The sequence below is a fragment of the Sturnira hondurensis genome, unplaced genomic scaffold (assembly GCF_014824575.4).
Source record: "Sturnira hondurensis isolate 20B ecotype Veracruz unplaced genomic scaffold, ASM1482457v3 Scaffold0005220, whole genome shotgun sequence".
NCBI classification, from domain to species: Eukaryota; Metazoa; Chordata; class Mammalia; order Chiroptera; family Phyllostomidae; genus Sturnira; species Sturnira hondurensis.
In genome coordinates, this window is record NW_028077851.1 from 4,471,911 (window position 1) to 4,490,291 (window position 18,381).

Consider the following 18,381-nt stretch of genomic DNA (forward strand, 5'->3'; position numbering starts at 1 on the left):
TGGTAGTACAATACAGCAGCCACTAGTCCTATGGAGCTATTGATCACTTGAAATGGGGCTAGTTGAATGCCATAGGCACAAAAGCCACACCAGATTTCAAAGACTTATTATGAAAAAATTTAAATGTCTTGTTAAAAACTTTTAATATGATCACATGTTAAAATGATAATTATATGTGCTGGATTAAACAAAATATATTATTACAATGAATTTCACCTATTTCTTTTTACTTTTTTAATATGACTACTAGAAAAATTTAAAGTATGTATATCATTCATATTACATTTCTATTAGACAGCCCTGGTTTATATTTCTAAACACTGAGAGAGGGGTCATACCTACACATCATTCAGATACTGCTTTGGGTGTGGGATTCAGGACAGATAAAAGCCTTTGGAACAATCATGACTCATGGTGTCCTGAAATGTCCATTTTCATGGCTATTAAAATAATAAAATTATTTTCTACCCCAGATCCCCAAAAACGTGTGATTAAAATTTGGAAGACTTTCATTCTTATTTTTTAAAACACAGGAATCAGGATTTGAAGTAATGTGAGAATTAGGAGGAAAGAGAAGGGCTCCTGGATGCTGATTAGTGTGGAGACCCAGCTTTCCTGTCTATTTGAGAACCGACTGCTAAGGATTTTCCCCACAAAAGCATTCTAAATCCTCAACTTTCCTTCACGAATCTTGTAAGGTCCTGTTCCTAGTGAATATTTGTATGAAGTTCTGGAAATGGTATGTGAAAACATGGAGAAATAATTTGAGGCCTATTTTCTTCCAGAGAGGACTGAAATTTTCTCTTGGCAAGTGGCCAGGAGCACTAGCCATCTCAATTCAATCTCAGGAATTAGAGGATTCAAAGCTTTGCTTCAATGCCTAGTCTACTTCCAGCCTACTCTCACTCCTAGGGTATGCCCTTAGGGTCTTAACCTAACCTGAGAATGAGGGTTTTGTGGTGATGTCAGAGAAAATAATGCAGTAGGTAGCTCCATGATCCCATCCCATCACAGAAACACTTTAAAAAATCAAGAAAAAAAAAACTCTGTCAAAATCAACTTTGTCAGAGTTCTAGGAAACAGTCAAAATTTATAACCACCAAACAAAGGCTAATTCAGGAAAAGGCAACCTAAAATGGCTCAGTGCAAGCAGGAAGTAAAGGCTAAGACAAATTTGTAAACAGCCTGGCTGAGCAGTGAAGGGGTGTACCAACACAGAGCTAATCTGCAAAGACTAGGTTCTTTTCTTTTTTTCCTTTTTTTAAAATAGCTCCTGGGTTCAAGAAAACTCTGTCAAAACACTAGCTGAACACAAGCTAAAGGAACAGAGACTTCAGAGACCTCGCATACAACTAGACCTGACAGACATCTATAAAATGCTCCACCCAACAACAGCAGACTACACATTTTTTACAAATGCACATGGAACATTCTCCAGAATAGATTAGATGTTAGGCCACAAAACAAGCCTCAACAGATTTTAAAAGACTGGAACCATGCAAAGTATCTTCTCTGACTAAAATGGAATGAAAACTAGAAATCAGTAACAGAAGAAAACTAGAAAATTCAGGAATTAAACAACATTCTCTTAAACAACTGATTGGTAAAAAAAAATCACAAGGGAAATTAGAAAATACTTTGAGATGAATGAAAATAAAAACACAATATGCCAAAATCTATGGGAGGAAGCAAAAACAATGTTTGGAGAGACATTTATAGCTGTAAATACCTACATTAAAAAAGAAGAAAGATCTCAAATGAAGAGCCTCACTTAACACCAAGGAGCTAGAAAAATAAAAGCAAACTAAACCAAAAGCTAGCTGAAGAAAGAAAATAAGGACTAGAGCACAGATAAATGAAATAGAGAACAAAAATACAATAGAGACAATTAATAAAACCAAAAGCTCATTCTTTGTAAAGTAACAAAATTCAAAAACCTTTAGCTACACTGACGAAGAAAAAAGAGAAAATACAAATGACCATAATCAGAAATGAAAGTGGGGACATTCCCACTGACCTTAAATAGATAAAAAGAATTATGAGACTAATGTGAACAATCGTATACCAACAAATCAGACAATCTAGATGGACAAATTCTTAGAATCATACAATTTCCCAAAACTGACTCAAGAAGAGACAGAAAATCCAAACAGATCTAGGACAAGTAGAGACTGAATAGTTCATCAGAAACATCTTCCCTGGCCCATGCAGCTCAGTTGGTTGGAGCATCATCCAGTAAATTGAAAGGCTGCAGTTTGATTCCCAGTCAGGGCACATACCTAGGTTGCAGGTTTGGCCCCAGTCAGGGTGCGTGCAAGAGGGAACCAATCAGTGTTTTTCTGTCATATTGATGTTTCTTTCCCTCTCTCTCCCTCCCTTCCCCTCTCTAAAATCAATAAGCATGTCCTCAGGTGAGGATAAAACAAGCAAAACAAACATGCAAACAAAAAACCTCCTAACAAATAAAAGTCCAAGACCAGACAGCTTCATTTGGTGAACTCTACTAAATATTTATAGAATTAATACCAATCCTTCTCAAACTCTTGGAAAAAATAGAAGAGGAAACAATTCCTAAATCATTCTATGAGGCCAATACTACTCTTATATCAAAGCCAGATAAAGATACCACAAGAAAAAAAACACAGATCAATATCCCTTATGAATAAAATGCTACCCTCAACAACTTACCAGCAAACCAAATTCAACAGAATTTTTTTTATTTTTATTTTTTATTTTTATTTTTATTTATCTTTAGAGGGGAAGGGAAGGAGAGAAGGAGAGAAGTATCAATGTATGGTTGCCTCTCATGAGTCCCCTGCTGGGAACTGGCCTGCAACCCAGGCATGTGCCCTGACTGGGAATCAAACCACCATTGTGTGGTTTGCAGGCCGGCGCTCAATTCACTGAGCTATGCCAGCCAGGGCCTTAACAGAATTCAAAAAAAAAAAAACCAAAACTTATACACCATGAACAAATGGGATTTATTCCAGGAATAGAAGGGTGGTTCAACATAAGAAAATTCATCAATGTGATATACCACATTAACATACAGTATACTGCTGGCATAAGGATAGACACATACACCAATGGAATAAAATTGGGGATCTCGAAATAAATCCATACATCTATGGCCTATTAATTTTAGACAAGGGTAACAAGACCATTCAATGGGAAAAAGGACTTAAAAAAAGACTCTTCAACAAAAGGTACTGGGACAACTGCATATCTACATGCAAAGAATGAAACTGGACCCTCTACTTTGTACCATATACAGAAAATAACTGAAAATGGCTTCCAGACCTAAATGTAAGAACTAAAGCTATAAAATTCTTAGATGAAAATATAAGGGTCATCTGCTCTCAGAAGCTAAGCAGGGTCAGGCCTGGTTGGTACTTGGAGGGGAGAAAACATAAGGGTAAATCTTTGTGACCTTGGATTTAGCAATGGATTTTTAGATATGGCACCATAAGCACAAGCAACCAAAGGAAAAAAAAACAGGTAAATTGGACTTCATCAAAATTAGAAATTTTAGTGAATCAAAGGATATTAACAAAAAAGTGAAAAAAAACCCTTACAAAATGGGAGAAAAACCATGTTTGCAAACCATGTACCTGATAAGGGATTTGTATCCAGAATATATAAAGAACTCCTACAATTCAATAACAAATAAACTGGTTTTAAAGTAGGCAATGGATCTGAATGGACACTTCTCCAAAGAATGTATACAAATGGCCAATAAACATGAAAAGATGTTCAACATCTTTAGTCATCAGGGAAATGCAAATCAAAACCACAAGGAGCTACCATTTCACACATAAATAAGATGGCTAAAAAAATTTAAAATTTAAAAAAATTAAAATTACTAGTGTTGGGAAAAAAATGACCCTCACTTATTGCTGGTAGGAATGCAAAAAGGTGCAGCTGTGGAAAATGGTTTGGACGTTCCTCAAAATGTTAAACATAGGGTAGCCATATGACCCAGCAATTTCACTCCTAGGTATATATATACTCAAAAGAAATGAAAACATATGTTCATACAAAAACTTGTATGTGAATGTCGATAGTAGCACTGTTTATAACAGCCAAAAGATAGAAAAATCCAAAAGTCCATCCAGTGATGAATTGATCAACAAAAATAGTAGATCTATTACAACAGAATATTAGTCAACCATAAAAGTAAAGAATAAAATAGGCTACGATGTAAATCAGTATTAAAAATATTATGTTAAATGAGAGACACAAAGCCATATAAACATTAAAGTCAAACACAAAAAGCGACATATTACAATTTCATTTGTATGAAATATCCAGAAGAGACAAATCCATAGAGACAGAAAGTATAATAGTGGTTGCCAGGGGTGGGGGAAGAAGGAATGGTAGTATGACACTTCTTTTGGGGGTGATGAAAATGTTCTGGAATTAGATATTGGTGATGGTCGCACAATCTTGTGATGTAACAAAACAACCACAGAATCATATAGTTTAAATGGTGAATTATATCTCAGGCAGAGAAAAAAGAAATGCTGTAAACTATAGAAAAGAGGTTTCTGTGCATCTGAGGATACTTTTTTAAAAGATTTTATCTATTAATTTTTAGACAGAGGGGAAGGGAGAGAGAAAGAGAGGGAGAGAAACATCAATGCGTGGTTGCTTCTCACATGCTCCTCACTGAGGACCTGGCCTGCAACCCAGGCATGTTTCCTGACTAGGAATTGAAATCAGTGATCCTTTAGTTCACAGGCTGGCACTCAATCCACTGAGCCACATCAGCCAGAGCCACCTGAGGATATTTCTATTCAGTGGGTTAAGCAAAGCAGAGAGCAGCTCTCACTTGCTATGAAGCTTTTTCCCAAGGGAATACATTTCTGCTGTAGTGTTTTCATTCATGCATTCAACAAATAGTCATTGAGCACATGATATGTACAAGAATCAAGGTAGTATCTATCTGCTTCCACTTACCTGCTGCTTCTTAAAGGCCTCAATCAGTAAATGAAGAGACTCGGTAGTGAGTGGAAATTTCAGCCGAGGGCCAGTATAGGAGTCTGGGACCTCTATTTCCCCTATACAATCTAACTTACTCCTTTCATCTGGGAAAGAGCAACCAAATAGTCGACTTACTATTGCTGAAAAAAAAAACAGAAAGGGGGACAAAAATGAGCATTCTCATACTTAAATAGATTAAATACCTTCTTGAATGTCTAGCCCATGTAAGGTACTGATCTAACTGTTATGCATACCAAAGCACCCCACATGTAACCACAAGGAATGATTTGTTCTGAAATCAGTAGGTACACACACATGAATCGCCATCATCCCTTCCTGGGTGGATATTTTACCAAAGCAGTGAGTTCATCAGTGGGGAATGGAGGAAGAAGCACAGGGAAAACTGGTAGATCACAGTATTTTGATTCTCTGAAGCTCTAACTCTACATTTTTGCCCACTCTTACATCTCAGATTTTTACAAATAGGGTTGACAACATAACAATGTATTGTATTTGGTTCAAACATCTGCAGCTATTCATGATCTATGGAAACTTAAACTGCAACATTCAATTTTTCCCCTGTTAAACACTTCAAATTTTACTTAGCAATAATTGATTTATCTCCCTCTTCACATAAAACAAACTTTCTGATGTGATTTTCTTTTTCTTCTTGGTAACAAAGCAGATAAAGTTAGATGACAAACCATAATGGCAGAAATTCCAAAGGACCTCTATCTCAGAAACATATTTCTATGTAACATTGCCTGCATTGCCCATTTCAGTAGGTGCTGATATGCAGTGTCCCTTCTTGCTAGACTTCCCATGACATCATCAATCCAAGAACAGAAATCTGGCCAACTCAGGTAGGGGAAGATTAAAGGGGATATGGTAGACTGACTGCAACACTGGCCCCAATTCTCCATCCCAACCTTTGGCCATGCTATTTTTAATGTGATTTTGCAGCTACTCTCACCAAGAGTCTATTTCCCTAGCCCTGGAAGCTGCTTCGTGACTTGTGTTGGCCTAAAGAATGTGGTGAAGTGTTACATACCAGTTCCAAGCCAAGGCCTCACAAGGATGTGTTTGTTTCCATGCTCTCTCACTTGAAACTATGCCACTACCACAAAGCCCAGGCTACCCTACTGAAAGCTCCAAGACCATGTGGAGCAGAGCTGAGTCATCCTAGCCAAGGCCATCCTAGATCAGCCTCCAGCCAGCAGACCTCCAGAAAACATGACTGAACTCCAGCCAAGACCCAAAACACTGCCAAATCAAACCTGCCAAGATCAGCAGACATGCTCAGCTAATCTGTAGACTTATGAGCAAAATGAAATGTTTATTAAATGACACTGAACTATTGTGCTTGTTGAATACACATTATTATTAAAGTAACAGATAACTGATACAGAGGATAACATACCCTTCGACTCATTAACACTGAATTGCCACTAAAGCCATTAATCAGAAGTTGTCTGCAAGCAGTTTCTATCCTTTTTATTTAGAGTGAACATGTTTGGAAGGTATGATGTTAGCAGATGTAGATAGAACATATTTTTTTCCTGATTCATTTATTCCAAGGGATTACAGTTAAGAACTAAACTTGAAAATATTTTCTAGAGCCATATTTGGTAATTTAAATGTGCTTTCTAAATTATTGTGTATCCAATATTTTTTGGGGGTAATGGCTAATGATCTTTTATAAGGAGTTGAATTTAGGAGTAATAATGTCTATTTTCAATGTGGTCCAGCAAGTTAATTTTCCTTTGGATTTGGTTTGAGATTTGAGAATAAGTTCATTATTTCATTTTATGTTTGAAAAGTAGAAATGCAGAGTATCTTGGTAAATTGTATCTCAGATTCATTATGTAGGCAGTAAAACTTAAATACTCTACTGGACTATCATAATGATCATGCCACTCATTTCTAATTGGTAGTCATTCTTAGAGATGCATCTTGTTCTAAGGAAAAACTTTCCTCTTCTTAACTCTGCACACTGAAATATCAGGTTCCTCTCGGGAAAACAAAAACAAAACAACCCCAGCAGTTTCACCATGTCATCTTAAAACAGACTTATTGAGCAATCCCAACTCTGAGATATAAACAAGAAATTACTTTCTTTTCCCAACCATTGCCTTTACCCATACTCTGTTAACTCTCCCTTTCTCATCAGCTGACACATCAAGTCAATCCCATTAGTTCAGGTTATTAAAACCCAGTCTTGTTTTTGAAGAACAGAATAAAAATAGTTATTCTTCTTAAAATATAAAAGGTCAGTCTTGCCCTTCCTTCAAAACATGTAATAACCCTCATTCCTTATAAATTTAGTAATAAACATATGAAAAAGCACCATTGCCCTAAAACAATTCTTGGTCAAAACTACTCAATATGAAGTATCAGAAAACACCAAATCATAATCCTTCAACTGGGTTTTAGCCACATTAAAAAAAACAATAACACAGATTCTTTTCCTAATGTATAGCTAATGTAGGTCATGTATAAACGCAATTAAAAACTTTAACATTTAAAACGCAAGAACTGTCTTTGTGGACTCTATTATAACTAATAATAATAATGTAAGAAATGCTAACAATAGATGGAGATTTGTACAACACTTAATTAGAATTAATCCTTACCTATTTATTTCATAATTCTGTCAACATGAATCTAACTAAATATAATAAAATTTTGAATTATAACCAAACGATACCCTTAGAAGCCCTTCTAAAGAAAATACCTGAAAAATGTCCCCTACATACAATCTTTTCTTTTACCCAGTACAGACTCAAAGTCTGAATAGGGATAATTTTAAGCCCATAATTTAAAAACAAAACAAAACAATTTCTGCCTCTACCATCCACATCACTTTGAAAACAAGCTCCAGATATTGCTGGAAAAAGAAAAGCACCAATTGAACTGCATTTATAGTTATTTCATTTCTAAATTATGAATCTGGATTAAAGCAGTGGGGTGTCCCTATAACAAACTCAGTAGTTGCCAAAATGATATTTCATAAAATATAATATCTGTTCCTGGTCTTTTAAAAACTCAAAAAACCTCATTAACATAATTTTTAAAATTTAAATTAATAATAATGGTCTTTCTATTGAATCATTAGCAAAACAAGGATGCCTACTTTCACTTTTTCATTTTAACATTGTTCTGCTATCTTCAGTCACTACAACAAAACATGAAGTCAAACTAAGAGGAATGCCAGCCAGGGCACATGCCTGGGTTGCAGGCCACTTCCCAGTAGGGGCCCCAAGAGAGGCAACCATACATTGATATTTCTCTCCCTCTCTCCTTCCCTTCCCCTCTAAAGATAAATAAATAAAATCTTTAAAAAAAACCAAAATAATAGGAATGACTGCTGGACACAAAGATGTAAAGTTACTTGTGGCCAGTGTGATTAAATATATGTGCTCGAGAAAATCAATTGAAAAACTCCCAGAACTGATAGAAGAATTAAAATAATACAGAGGTTAACCATACTGGTTTGAATCACAACTTCACCACTGATGAGATGAACAACCTTGGGAGGTTGCCTTCTAAGTCTCAGTATTCTCATCCACAAAAAGGGGATGATAATAATACTGATCTCACTGATGTATCAGGAAGACTAAATAAAATGATATATTTAAAGTACTTAATGACGCGGCATAGGTGAACATTAAATAAATATCAGCAATAAAAATAATTTCATTAATGTTAGTTGATAGTAGCACAATACAAAATAAATAGATATAAATCAATAACTTTACTAAACACCACCAATAATCATTGAGGAGGTATAATGGGAAAAATATATTCACCATAATCACAAAAAATATAGCACCTATCCTTCTCAAACTATTCCAAAATATTCAAGAGAGAAGACTCCCAAGCTCATTTTAAGAGGTCAGCATTGTCCTAATTCCAAAACCAGATAAAGACACTACAAAAAAAGGAAATTATAGGCCAATATCCCCAATGAACATAGACACAAATTCCTCAGCAAAATATTAGCAAACCAAATCCAACAATACTTTAAAAAGGTCACACACCATGATAAAGTGGGATTTACTCTGGGGATACAAGATTGGTGCAAAATCTGCAAATTAATTAACGTGATACACCACATAAACAAAAATAAAAATAAAAATCATATGATCCCACCAATAGATTCAGGAAAAGCTTTTGAAAGCATCTTGCACTCATTTATGATAAAAACTCTCAGCAAAGTGGGAATAGAGGGAAAACACTCCAGCACAGTAAAGGCCATATACGACAAACTCACAGCCAACATCATACTCAACAGTGAAAAACTACAAGCATTCCCCTTAAGATCAGGAACAAGGCACAAGTATGTACTCTCACCTCCCTCATTCAACATAGTACTGGAAATTCTAGCCACAGCAATCAGACAGGAAGAAGAAATGAAAGACATCCAAATTGGAAACTAAAAAGATGACATGACACTTTATATAAAGAACCCTAAAGGTTTCCCAAAAAACTACTACAACTGACAAATGAAGTTAGTAAAGTAGCAGGATAAAAAAATATTCAGAAATCAGCTGCATTTTATACACCAGTAATGAACTATCAGAAAGGAAAATTAAGAAAACAATCCCCTTTACAATTGCATAAAAAAGATAAAATACCTAGGAATAAATTTAACCAAAAAGGCAAAAGACCTGTACTAAGAAAATTGTACTAAACAAATAAATTGAATATAACACAAATAAATGGAAACATATACCATGCTCACAAATAGGAAGAATTAACATTATTAAAATGTCCATACTACCCAAAGCAATCTACAGAGTCAATGCACTTTCTATCAAAATACCAATGGCATATTTCACAGAAATAGAACAAATAATCCAAAAATTTATATGGAACCACAAAAGACTCTGAATAGCCACAGCAATCTTGAGAAAGAAAAACAAAGTTGGAGGTTTCACACTACCAGATATTGAACTACACTGTAGGACTATAATAATCAAAACAACATGGTACTGGCATAAAAACAGACACATAGATCAATGAAATAGAATAGAGAACCCAGAAATTAACACATGCCTATATGGGCAATTAATATTTGCCCAAGGAGACAAGAATATATAATGGGGCACTAGCTACTGTGGCTCAGTGGATTGAGCACTAGTCTGTAAACTGAAAGGTCACCGGTTTTATTCCCTGTCAGAGCACATGCCTGGGCTGCAGGCCAGGTCCCCATTTGGGGGTGAATAAGAGGCAACCAAATGATGTTTCTCTCCCTCTTTTTCTTCCTCCCTTCCCCTCTCTCTGAAAATAAATAAAATCTTTTAAAAATGTATATAATGGGGTACAGACAACCTATTCAATAAGTGCTGTTGGGAAAATTGGACAGATAACATGCAAAAAATTGAAACGAAATCACCCTCTTACACCACATACAAGAATAAACTCAAAATGGATTAAACACTTAAATGTAAAACTAGAAACCATAAAAATCCTCAAAGAAGACATACACAGTAAGATATCTGATATTTCTCATAGCAACATTTTTTCTGATATATTCCCTCAGGCAAGGGAAACAAAAGAAAAAATAAACAAATGGGACTACATTAAACTAAAAAGTTTTTACATGGCAAAGAAAACCTTCAACAAAAATGAAAAGACAATCCAGTGATTGGGAGAACATATTTGCCAATGATACAGCTGATGGGGGTAATATCCAAAATTTATAAAGAACTCATACAACTCAAAACCAAAACAACAAACAATCCAATTTAAAAATGGGAAGAAGGCCTGAATAGACACTTCTCCAAAGAGGACATACAGATGGCCAATGGACATATGAAAAAATGCTCAAAATCACTAATCATTAGAAAAATGCAAGTTAAAACTACAATGAGATATCACCTTACACCTTTCAGAATGGCTATTGTCAATAAATCAATAAACAAATATTGATGAAGATGTGGAGAAAAGGGAACTATCATGCACTGTTGGTGGGAATGCAGATTGATGCAGCCACTATGGGAAACAGTATAACGGATCCCCCCAAAATTAAAAATGGAACTGCCTTATGACCTAGTGATTCCACTTAAAGGTATATAAACAAAGAAACACAAAACACTAATTTGAAGCCCTGGTTGGTGTAGCTCAGTGGATTGAGCACAGGCCTGGGAACCACATGATCGCGGTTCGAGTCCCAGTCAGGGCACATGCCTGGGTTGCAGGCCAGTTCCCAGCAGGGGACTCATGAGAGGCAACCACACGTTGATACTTCTCTCCCTCTCTCCTTCCCTTCCCCTCTGTCTGAAAATAAATAAATAAAATATTAAAAAAACACTAATTTGAAAGAATGTGAAGTCTGTCCAGGAAAAGTCCAGCCATTGTTAATATATTGAGAATGGTTTGCACTACATCAATGTAACCTGGCAGTGAAGGAGAGCGGACTGGAATGTGCATGCATGAACAATGACAACTTCACTGTACTAGTCAGTGGGGACAGTAGAGGCCATTGAGTGAGCATGCATACTGTGTAGCCATTACATTCAAAATGAGTGAGCACGTAGATTAACAAATTTGCATCGAATTTTGCATCAAGCTCTAAGATTCCTCCACAGAAACTATTCAGATGATTCAGAAGGCTATAGCTATAGGTAACTAGTGACTGGCAGCTTCATCACAACAACACACCTGCTCATGCATCACAACTCGTGCAGAATTTTTTGGCAAAACATCAAATAATCCAGGCAGCTCAGCCCCCCTAAGGCCCAGATTTGACCCCCGGAAACTTCTGGCTTTTCCCAAAACTAAAATCACCTTTCAAAGGGGAGAGATTTCAGACTATCAATGAGATGCAAGAAATTATGGTGGGGCAGCTGATGGTGATTGGGAGAACTGTGTGAGGTCCCAAGGTGCCTACTTTGAAGGGGACTGAGATGTGATTGTCCTATGGACAATGTTTCTTGTATCTTCTTCAATAAATGTCTGTTTCATATTAGATGGCTGGATACCTTCTGGACAGACCTCGTACATATATAGATCAAAATGAACATGTACAAGAATATGCACAGTAGTACCATTTAAATTACCAAAACTGAAAACAACTCATAAGTCCATAAACAGTAGAATGGATAAATTTTGGTACATCCATAGAATGAAATATTATTCAGCAATAAGAATGAACAAATTGATACAATATGGATGACTCTCACAAATACGATGTGGTGTAAAAGATGCCAAACTCAAAGCTCTGTGCTTTCATTTATTTAGAGAAGTTCAAAAACAAGCAAAATTAATCTGGGATGTAGAAGTCAGAAAAATAGTGATGGTGCAGGTAGGCAGTGATAGAACGGGGGCAGGGCGTTTCTGTGGTTCTGATAATGTTCTATTTCTTTGTATGTGTGTGTGTGTATTCTGGTTGTTGTTTTATTTTTACTGTTTATTCTGTTACAGTTGTTCTCGCTTTTTCTCCCTTTTCTCACCTCCACCCAGCCCCACCCTCTCTCCACCCCAAGCCAACCTCCATATTGTTGTCCATGTCCACGGGTTGTGTGATAATGTTTTATTTCTTGTTTTGGGTGCAAGTTACAAGGGTATGTTTACTTTGAGAAAATCTATTGAGATGTATACTTATGATTTGTATACTTTTCTGTAATGTAAAGTTTCTGTAAAGTTTCCATAAGAAGATTAAGCCACTGTCCTCTTCTTTGATAGAATTTTAAATATATTTTTAAATCACCTGCAGAAGTTTTTAAATGTAGATTTTAAAAAAGAAAAAAAAACACACAAAAAAACCCAAAAAAAAACCCCAGAGACTGAGTAAATCTCTGGGCTGGAACTCAGCCATCTGCAGCTATGAATCTCCATAAGTAATTCTGATGCACAGGCCAGATTGAAATATTAAGTTATTAGCAGAAAGAATGCTACTTCATTTCATCATTATTATATTTCCTCTCAGAAGTGTTTTTGCCAAAGAACATGAAGCACAAACAACCCCTTCAGATTGCAATTATCTAAATGAAAGAAAATGGCAAAATACCTATTTCCACCCACTCTCCACTCTTCAGGTTTGGCTATTCCACCGTTCATAAAGCTTCCCTGGATCATTAAATGCTTTAATTAGTTTCAAACACATGCACTTAACTAAAAGCACACCATGAAACCACCATGCCATTCTGTTGCCACTTCAAAGGGTGGTCACTAGATTATTTAAAATATGCTCTGAGGTGCCATAAACACTTTATTTTTAATACTGATCATTGTTTTTAGTTGATTTTTTAGAGAGAAAGAAAAATCAATTTTGTTGTTACAGTTATTTATGCATTCATTGGTTTATTCTTTTATGTGCCCTGACTGGGGATCAAACTTGCAACCTTGGTGTACTAGAACAATGCTCTAACCAACTGAGGTGCTTGGCCAGGGAAGATGCCATAAACATTTTTAATTAGAGTAAAAAATTGTTACCCCAAGTTAAGGGAAAAGGTTTTAAATTCTAGCATCTACCTTGAAGATAACAGGCAGATCTTAATTTGCAGAATAAATACATGCCTTGTTAAAATCATTTTTGAACCACACCTGTGTTGCCTGTCTCTGAAATTATTCATTTAGCCATTTTAGAATGACTAAATAAATGATAAATAGATAGATATCTATGCAGAAAACAGAGATATGATAGGGCTAACTGTTTAATCCACCATTTCCCCCTGACCTGTTCCATAAAACATTCAAGATATTTTGATCTCTCAGCACAAAAGTTTCATGGGTAAAGAATAAGATCCTCCTTACTAAGCTATTATTGTACATCAGTAGATTGTGGCTCAGAGAAAGTATTAAAAATTAACATTGAATGAAATCTAACTCAGTTTTTTGAAAGTGAAAGAATTAAATGGTCAATTTAGTTGACACCCATCAGAGAAGAAAAAAGCCAGCAAACTGATTTCACCAGTTGTTTGGTGAAACATAGACAAGGCAGGTGGGCATCTTTTAAAATGTTTAATGTTCTCCTATCTTCAGAGTTTACATCCCTTGATGAGAACAATTTAATATTTAATGATTACTTTCCAAAAGACTAAATTTTTACTTACCTGGATCTTTCTCTTTTATATCTGCATAGTTTTCCAACATGTAGGCAAAGAAATTCGATAACTGGACAAAATAAAAATACATTAATCAATTAATGAACCCTAAACAGCTACTGTGGGACATGCTGTTGGTGTTCCATGCAAGACCCCTTAGTCTTTTGGGGCACTTATCCCCCCAGCTGCAGTGGGTCCCACCTCTGCCTGCCCCCCTCCTCCCAAGGACTGCCCTTGGCAGATGGGCGGCACTTTCCTACGAGTCACATAGGATACCATATATTCACCCTCCTGGAGGAGTGCCCGTAGAAAATGACTATCTGAAACAAGGGTATTACAGCCCAGGTCCACCCCCCCACACCCCACTCCCTTGCCACTGGTTGGGATAAACTGTGATGCATTTCACACTTCAGAGCTCCCAATTGGACCAGGCTAAGGTCAAGTTTCTCCAGAAAACGTTTTTGCCTACTTTCATCCCCTATCTAATCTTGATTTCCTCACTTCCTTAAAGGTTTTTCCTGAGAATCCCTGTCTCAGGTTCTGCTTCTAGGAAACCAACCTAAGACGATGCTAGATTTTGTTCATTATGATCTCTTTTTTTTCCTTTTGGTAATGAAATTAAGAGTTAAGGGATACTCTTAAATGTCAAATATATTTGGGAAATGGAATAAGGAGGGAGGGAGAGAGGAAAAGATGGAAATCCACTAGCATTCCAACCATCAGCTAGTTGCTGCTTCTATGCCTACCAATTATCTGCAAAGACCTGCATTTATACAGCATATATAACTTCTCCAAGTCCTGCCTCCTATAAAGAGTGGAGACTAAGGAATCTTATCAACCTGGGAATAGGTCTGGAAGTTGAGGGAAGAGAGATTTTCCATACAAATATAAAAATGTATAATTTTAACACCATCGATGGGTTTGCCAGTTAAGAGTTAATAAACAACAAACAACAAGTGCTGGTGAGGATGTGGAGAAAAGGGAACCCTAGTACACTCTTGGTGGGAATGCAGACTGAAGTAGCCACTGTGGAAAACAGTATGGGGTTTCCTCAAAAAATTAAAAGTGGAACTGCCTTTTGACCCAGCAATTCCACTTCTGGGAATATATTCTAAGAATCCTGAAGCACCAGTCAGAAAGAATATATGCATCCCTATGTTCACTGCAGCATTATTTACAATAGCCAAGATCTGGAAACAGCCCAAATGCTCATCAGTAGATGAGTAGATGAAAAAACAGTGGTACATTTACACAAGGGAATACTATGCAGCTGTGAAAAGGAAGGACTCTTACCCTTTGCAACAGTGTGGATGGAACTGGTGAGCATTATGGTAAGTAATATAAGCCAGTGAGAAAAAGACAAATACCATATGATGTCACTTATATGTGGAATCTAATGAACAAAATAAAATGATGAAAAAATAGAACCAGAAGCATGGCTACATGGAACAGACTGACAGATCTCAGAGAGGAGGGAGGTGGGGAGGACTAGATTAAAGAAGGTGAAGCAATTAGCCAAAGAACCTATATGCATAGTCCAGGGACATGATACAGTAGTGTGATGAAGGCTGGGGATGGGGGTTGGGGGCTGGGTGGAGGTGGGCAAGGGAGGGAAATGGGGGACATGTGTAATAGTGTCAACAGTCATAAATAAATAAATAAATAAATAAATAAATAACAAGAGTTAATAGAAACCACAATGAAATACTACTTTGCCCACACTAAGATGGCTATAATCAAAAAGACTAATAAGAACAAGTATTGTCAAAGATGTGGCAAAGCTGGACCACTCATTCACCACTAGCAGGGATGTAAAATGGTACTGCTGCTTTAGAAAACAATTTAGCAGTTACTCAAAAAGTTAAACACAGAGTTACCAGATGGGCCCACCATTCTACTTGTAGGTATACACTCAAAAGAACTGAAAACATATGTTACCACAGAAACTTACACACAAATATTCATAGCGGCATTATTTAAAATAGCCAAAAATGGAAATAATTCAAATTATCTATCCACTAAAAAATGAATAAACAAAATATGCAATATCCATACAATGGAGTATTATCCAGCCATAAAAAGGAGTGAAGTACTGATACATGCTATAACATGGATGAATATTGAAGACATTATGCTAAGTGAAAGAAGTCAGACACCAAAGGATCATATATTGTGTGATTCTATTTATATGAAATGTCCAGGAAAGGCAAGTCTATAAAAACAGAAAAAAGATTAGTGTTTGCCAGGGAATGGGAGTGACTGCTAATGAGTATCAAGATTTCTTGAGGGGAGGAGATGATGAAAACATTCTAAAGTTTATTTTGGTAATAGTTACAACTTTGGAAATATACTAAGGGCCATTAAATTTTACACATTAACTGAATTGTATCTCAATAAATCTGTTATGAAAAAGAGTCAATATTAAAGAATGTGCTAATACTGGAATGTGTGCATATAAAGCATATCAATTTGAGAGCTCACTCTACCTTTATATTCATCACTATATTCTATAGTACTTAAAAGGACCACCCACACTGTGAGCTCCTAATCAGGGCAAAGGGATAATCTGATTGAATTATAGTATATTGTCTTTATAAGTGCCAAGTATAAATTCATTAATTTCTTTGATTCTTTTTGAAATTGTCCTAATTATTTTTAAAGATTATGTGATAAATTTACAGATAAATATGATTGTCAAAAACTATAATCAATACAGCATGAAAATGAGAATTACTCTCCCATCTATCAATACCACTCTTGTCCCCAGAAATCATCACTGGAAATACTTCACCGTATATCTTTTCCCAGACTTTTGCTGTATGTTTAATTTTCTTTCATATATATATGAGGTAAAACTATTCATACTGTTCTATAAGTTGATTTTTTATTAAGTTATATTGGAGATCTTTCTAAGATCTTTTTATTATTAAAAAGTACTTTTTTCTATAAATAAACATTAAAGTTGGATTATATATCACTTTTTGCGAGCTTTAAAAAGGCCTTCCTCACCCATCTATATTTTCTGCTAGAACTTTCATAGGTTTGTTCCCAGGAAATTCTTCCATTTTTTAACTCTTTACAATGTGTTTTTCTTCATAAAGTAACAACTTTACTTCCTACTGGGGCACATAACCCAAAATAGAAAAAGGCCACTTTTATTAGTTAACTAGACATCTGGTAGCCCTCCTAAAAATGTGAACTTCAGAACTGAAAAAATGTCATCCTCATCCCAAATCATACTTTCTCTCAATAGCTAGTTCCAAGACAATGTCACTATATCTTCTATTAAAGCCTTTCACCAACATATCTTAGCTTAAAAAAATGGTCCCAACCTGTCATTCTTTCCATAACAAGTGGTAAAGAGAAGCATTTTACCAAAAGGAGAGACAAGCTTACAAAACACACCTGTAATTGGCCTTGTTCATCAGCATATTCAAGGGACTGGAAGACGGTGAGAGCATAACGTTCTCTGGTCCTCAGCCGAGCACTGTAACCCCGGTACCAATTTTGGATGATCAATGCGGCTTTTATTGCTGTAGACCCACAGGATATGAAAGAGAAAAACAGTTACTATGCAGCTATGGGGAGACACAGTTGCTGCAGGAAAAAAAATCAGTCCACCTGGATTCCCCAGTTGTACAAATATAAAAACTACAAACAATGAGATTTACCTTCATGTTTTTGTAAAATGTCCACAAGCCTCAAATATTCAGAAAAGAATGATGTCGTAGACATTAAGAGTAGAATTTTTGGAGCAAGACTACCTGCATTTGAATCCCAGCTCTGCTAATTACTGTCTATGTTACTTTGGGTAAATCATTAAAACTCTCAAAGCCTCGGTTCCCTTATCTGTAAAATGGGAATAACAGTCCTTACCTATGGCACTACTTAAGCATATGAAGTCTACGTATGCCCTATGAAGGAATAATGCCATTCTTCACCATATACCCCAAAGCAATTCACACACAGTCCATAAAGGAGACATATGGCAACACAATGCTTCTTTGTGGCAGTAGGAAGTTCGTGGCCTGCTGTAGGTCACAAATGCCATGCCAATGTAGCCTGGCTGTCTGTCGCTAGGAAGGAGAATGTGCAACTGTGGTGGGTGCACACTATGGAGTATTATGCCACAAATGGAAGCAACAGTTTAAATAAACCTGTAGCAACATGAATGGATCTCTAAAAAGTTGTGCTTCAGTTAGTTGTGCTTCAGATTAAAAAGTTAGAGACAGGATGAAATATAACATGGTACTATTTTATATAAATTTAAAATACACATACAGAAAACCACAATATACTTTTCATAAGAATATATACAAAGGAAATGATACACACGAAACAATAGACT

General features: G+C 36.0%; 1 protein-coding gene across 1 annotated transcript in view; it reads right to left on the reverse strand.

The window, feature by feature from the left end:
- Positions 1-18,381, reverse strand: part of PPEF1 (protein phosphatase with EF-hand domain 1) — a 105,295-nt gene that overhangs the window by 44,053 nt on the left and 42,861 nt on the right. The window contains exons 10-12 of the mRNA XM_037046270.1: positions 17,439-17,566; positions 14,043-14,103; positions 4,960-5,123 (exon numbers count right to left, since the gene is read on the reverse strand). Coding sequence (XP_036902165.1) covers positions 4,960-5,123; positions 14,043-14,103; positions 17,439-17,566 — 353 coding nt within the window. The remainder of the gene's footprint in view (positions 1-4,959; positions 5,124-14,042; positions 14,104-17,438; positions 17,567-18,381) is intronic.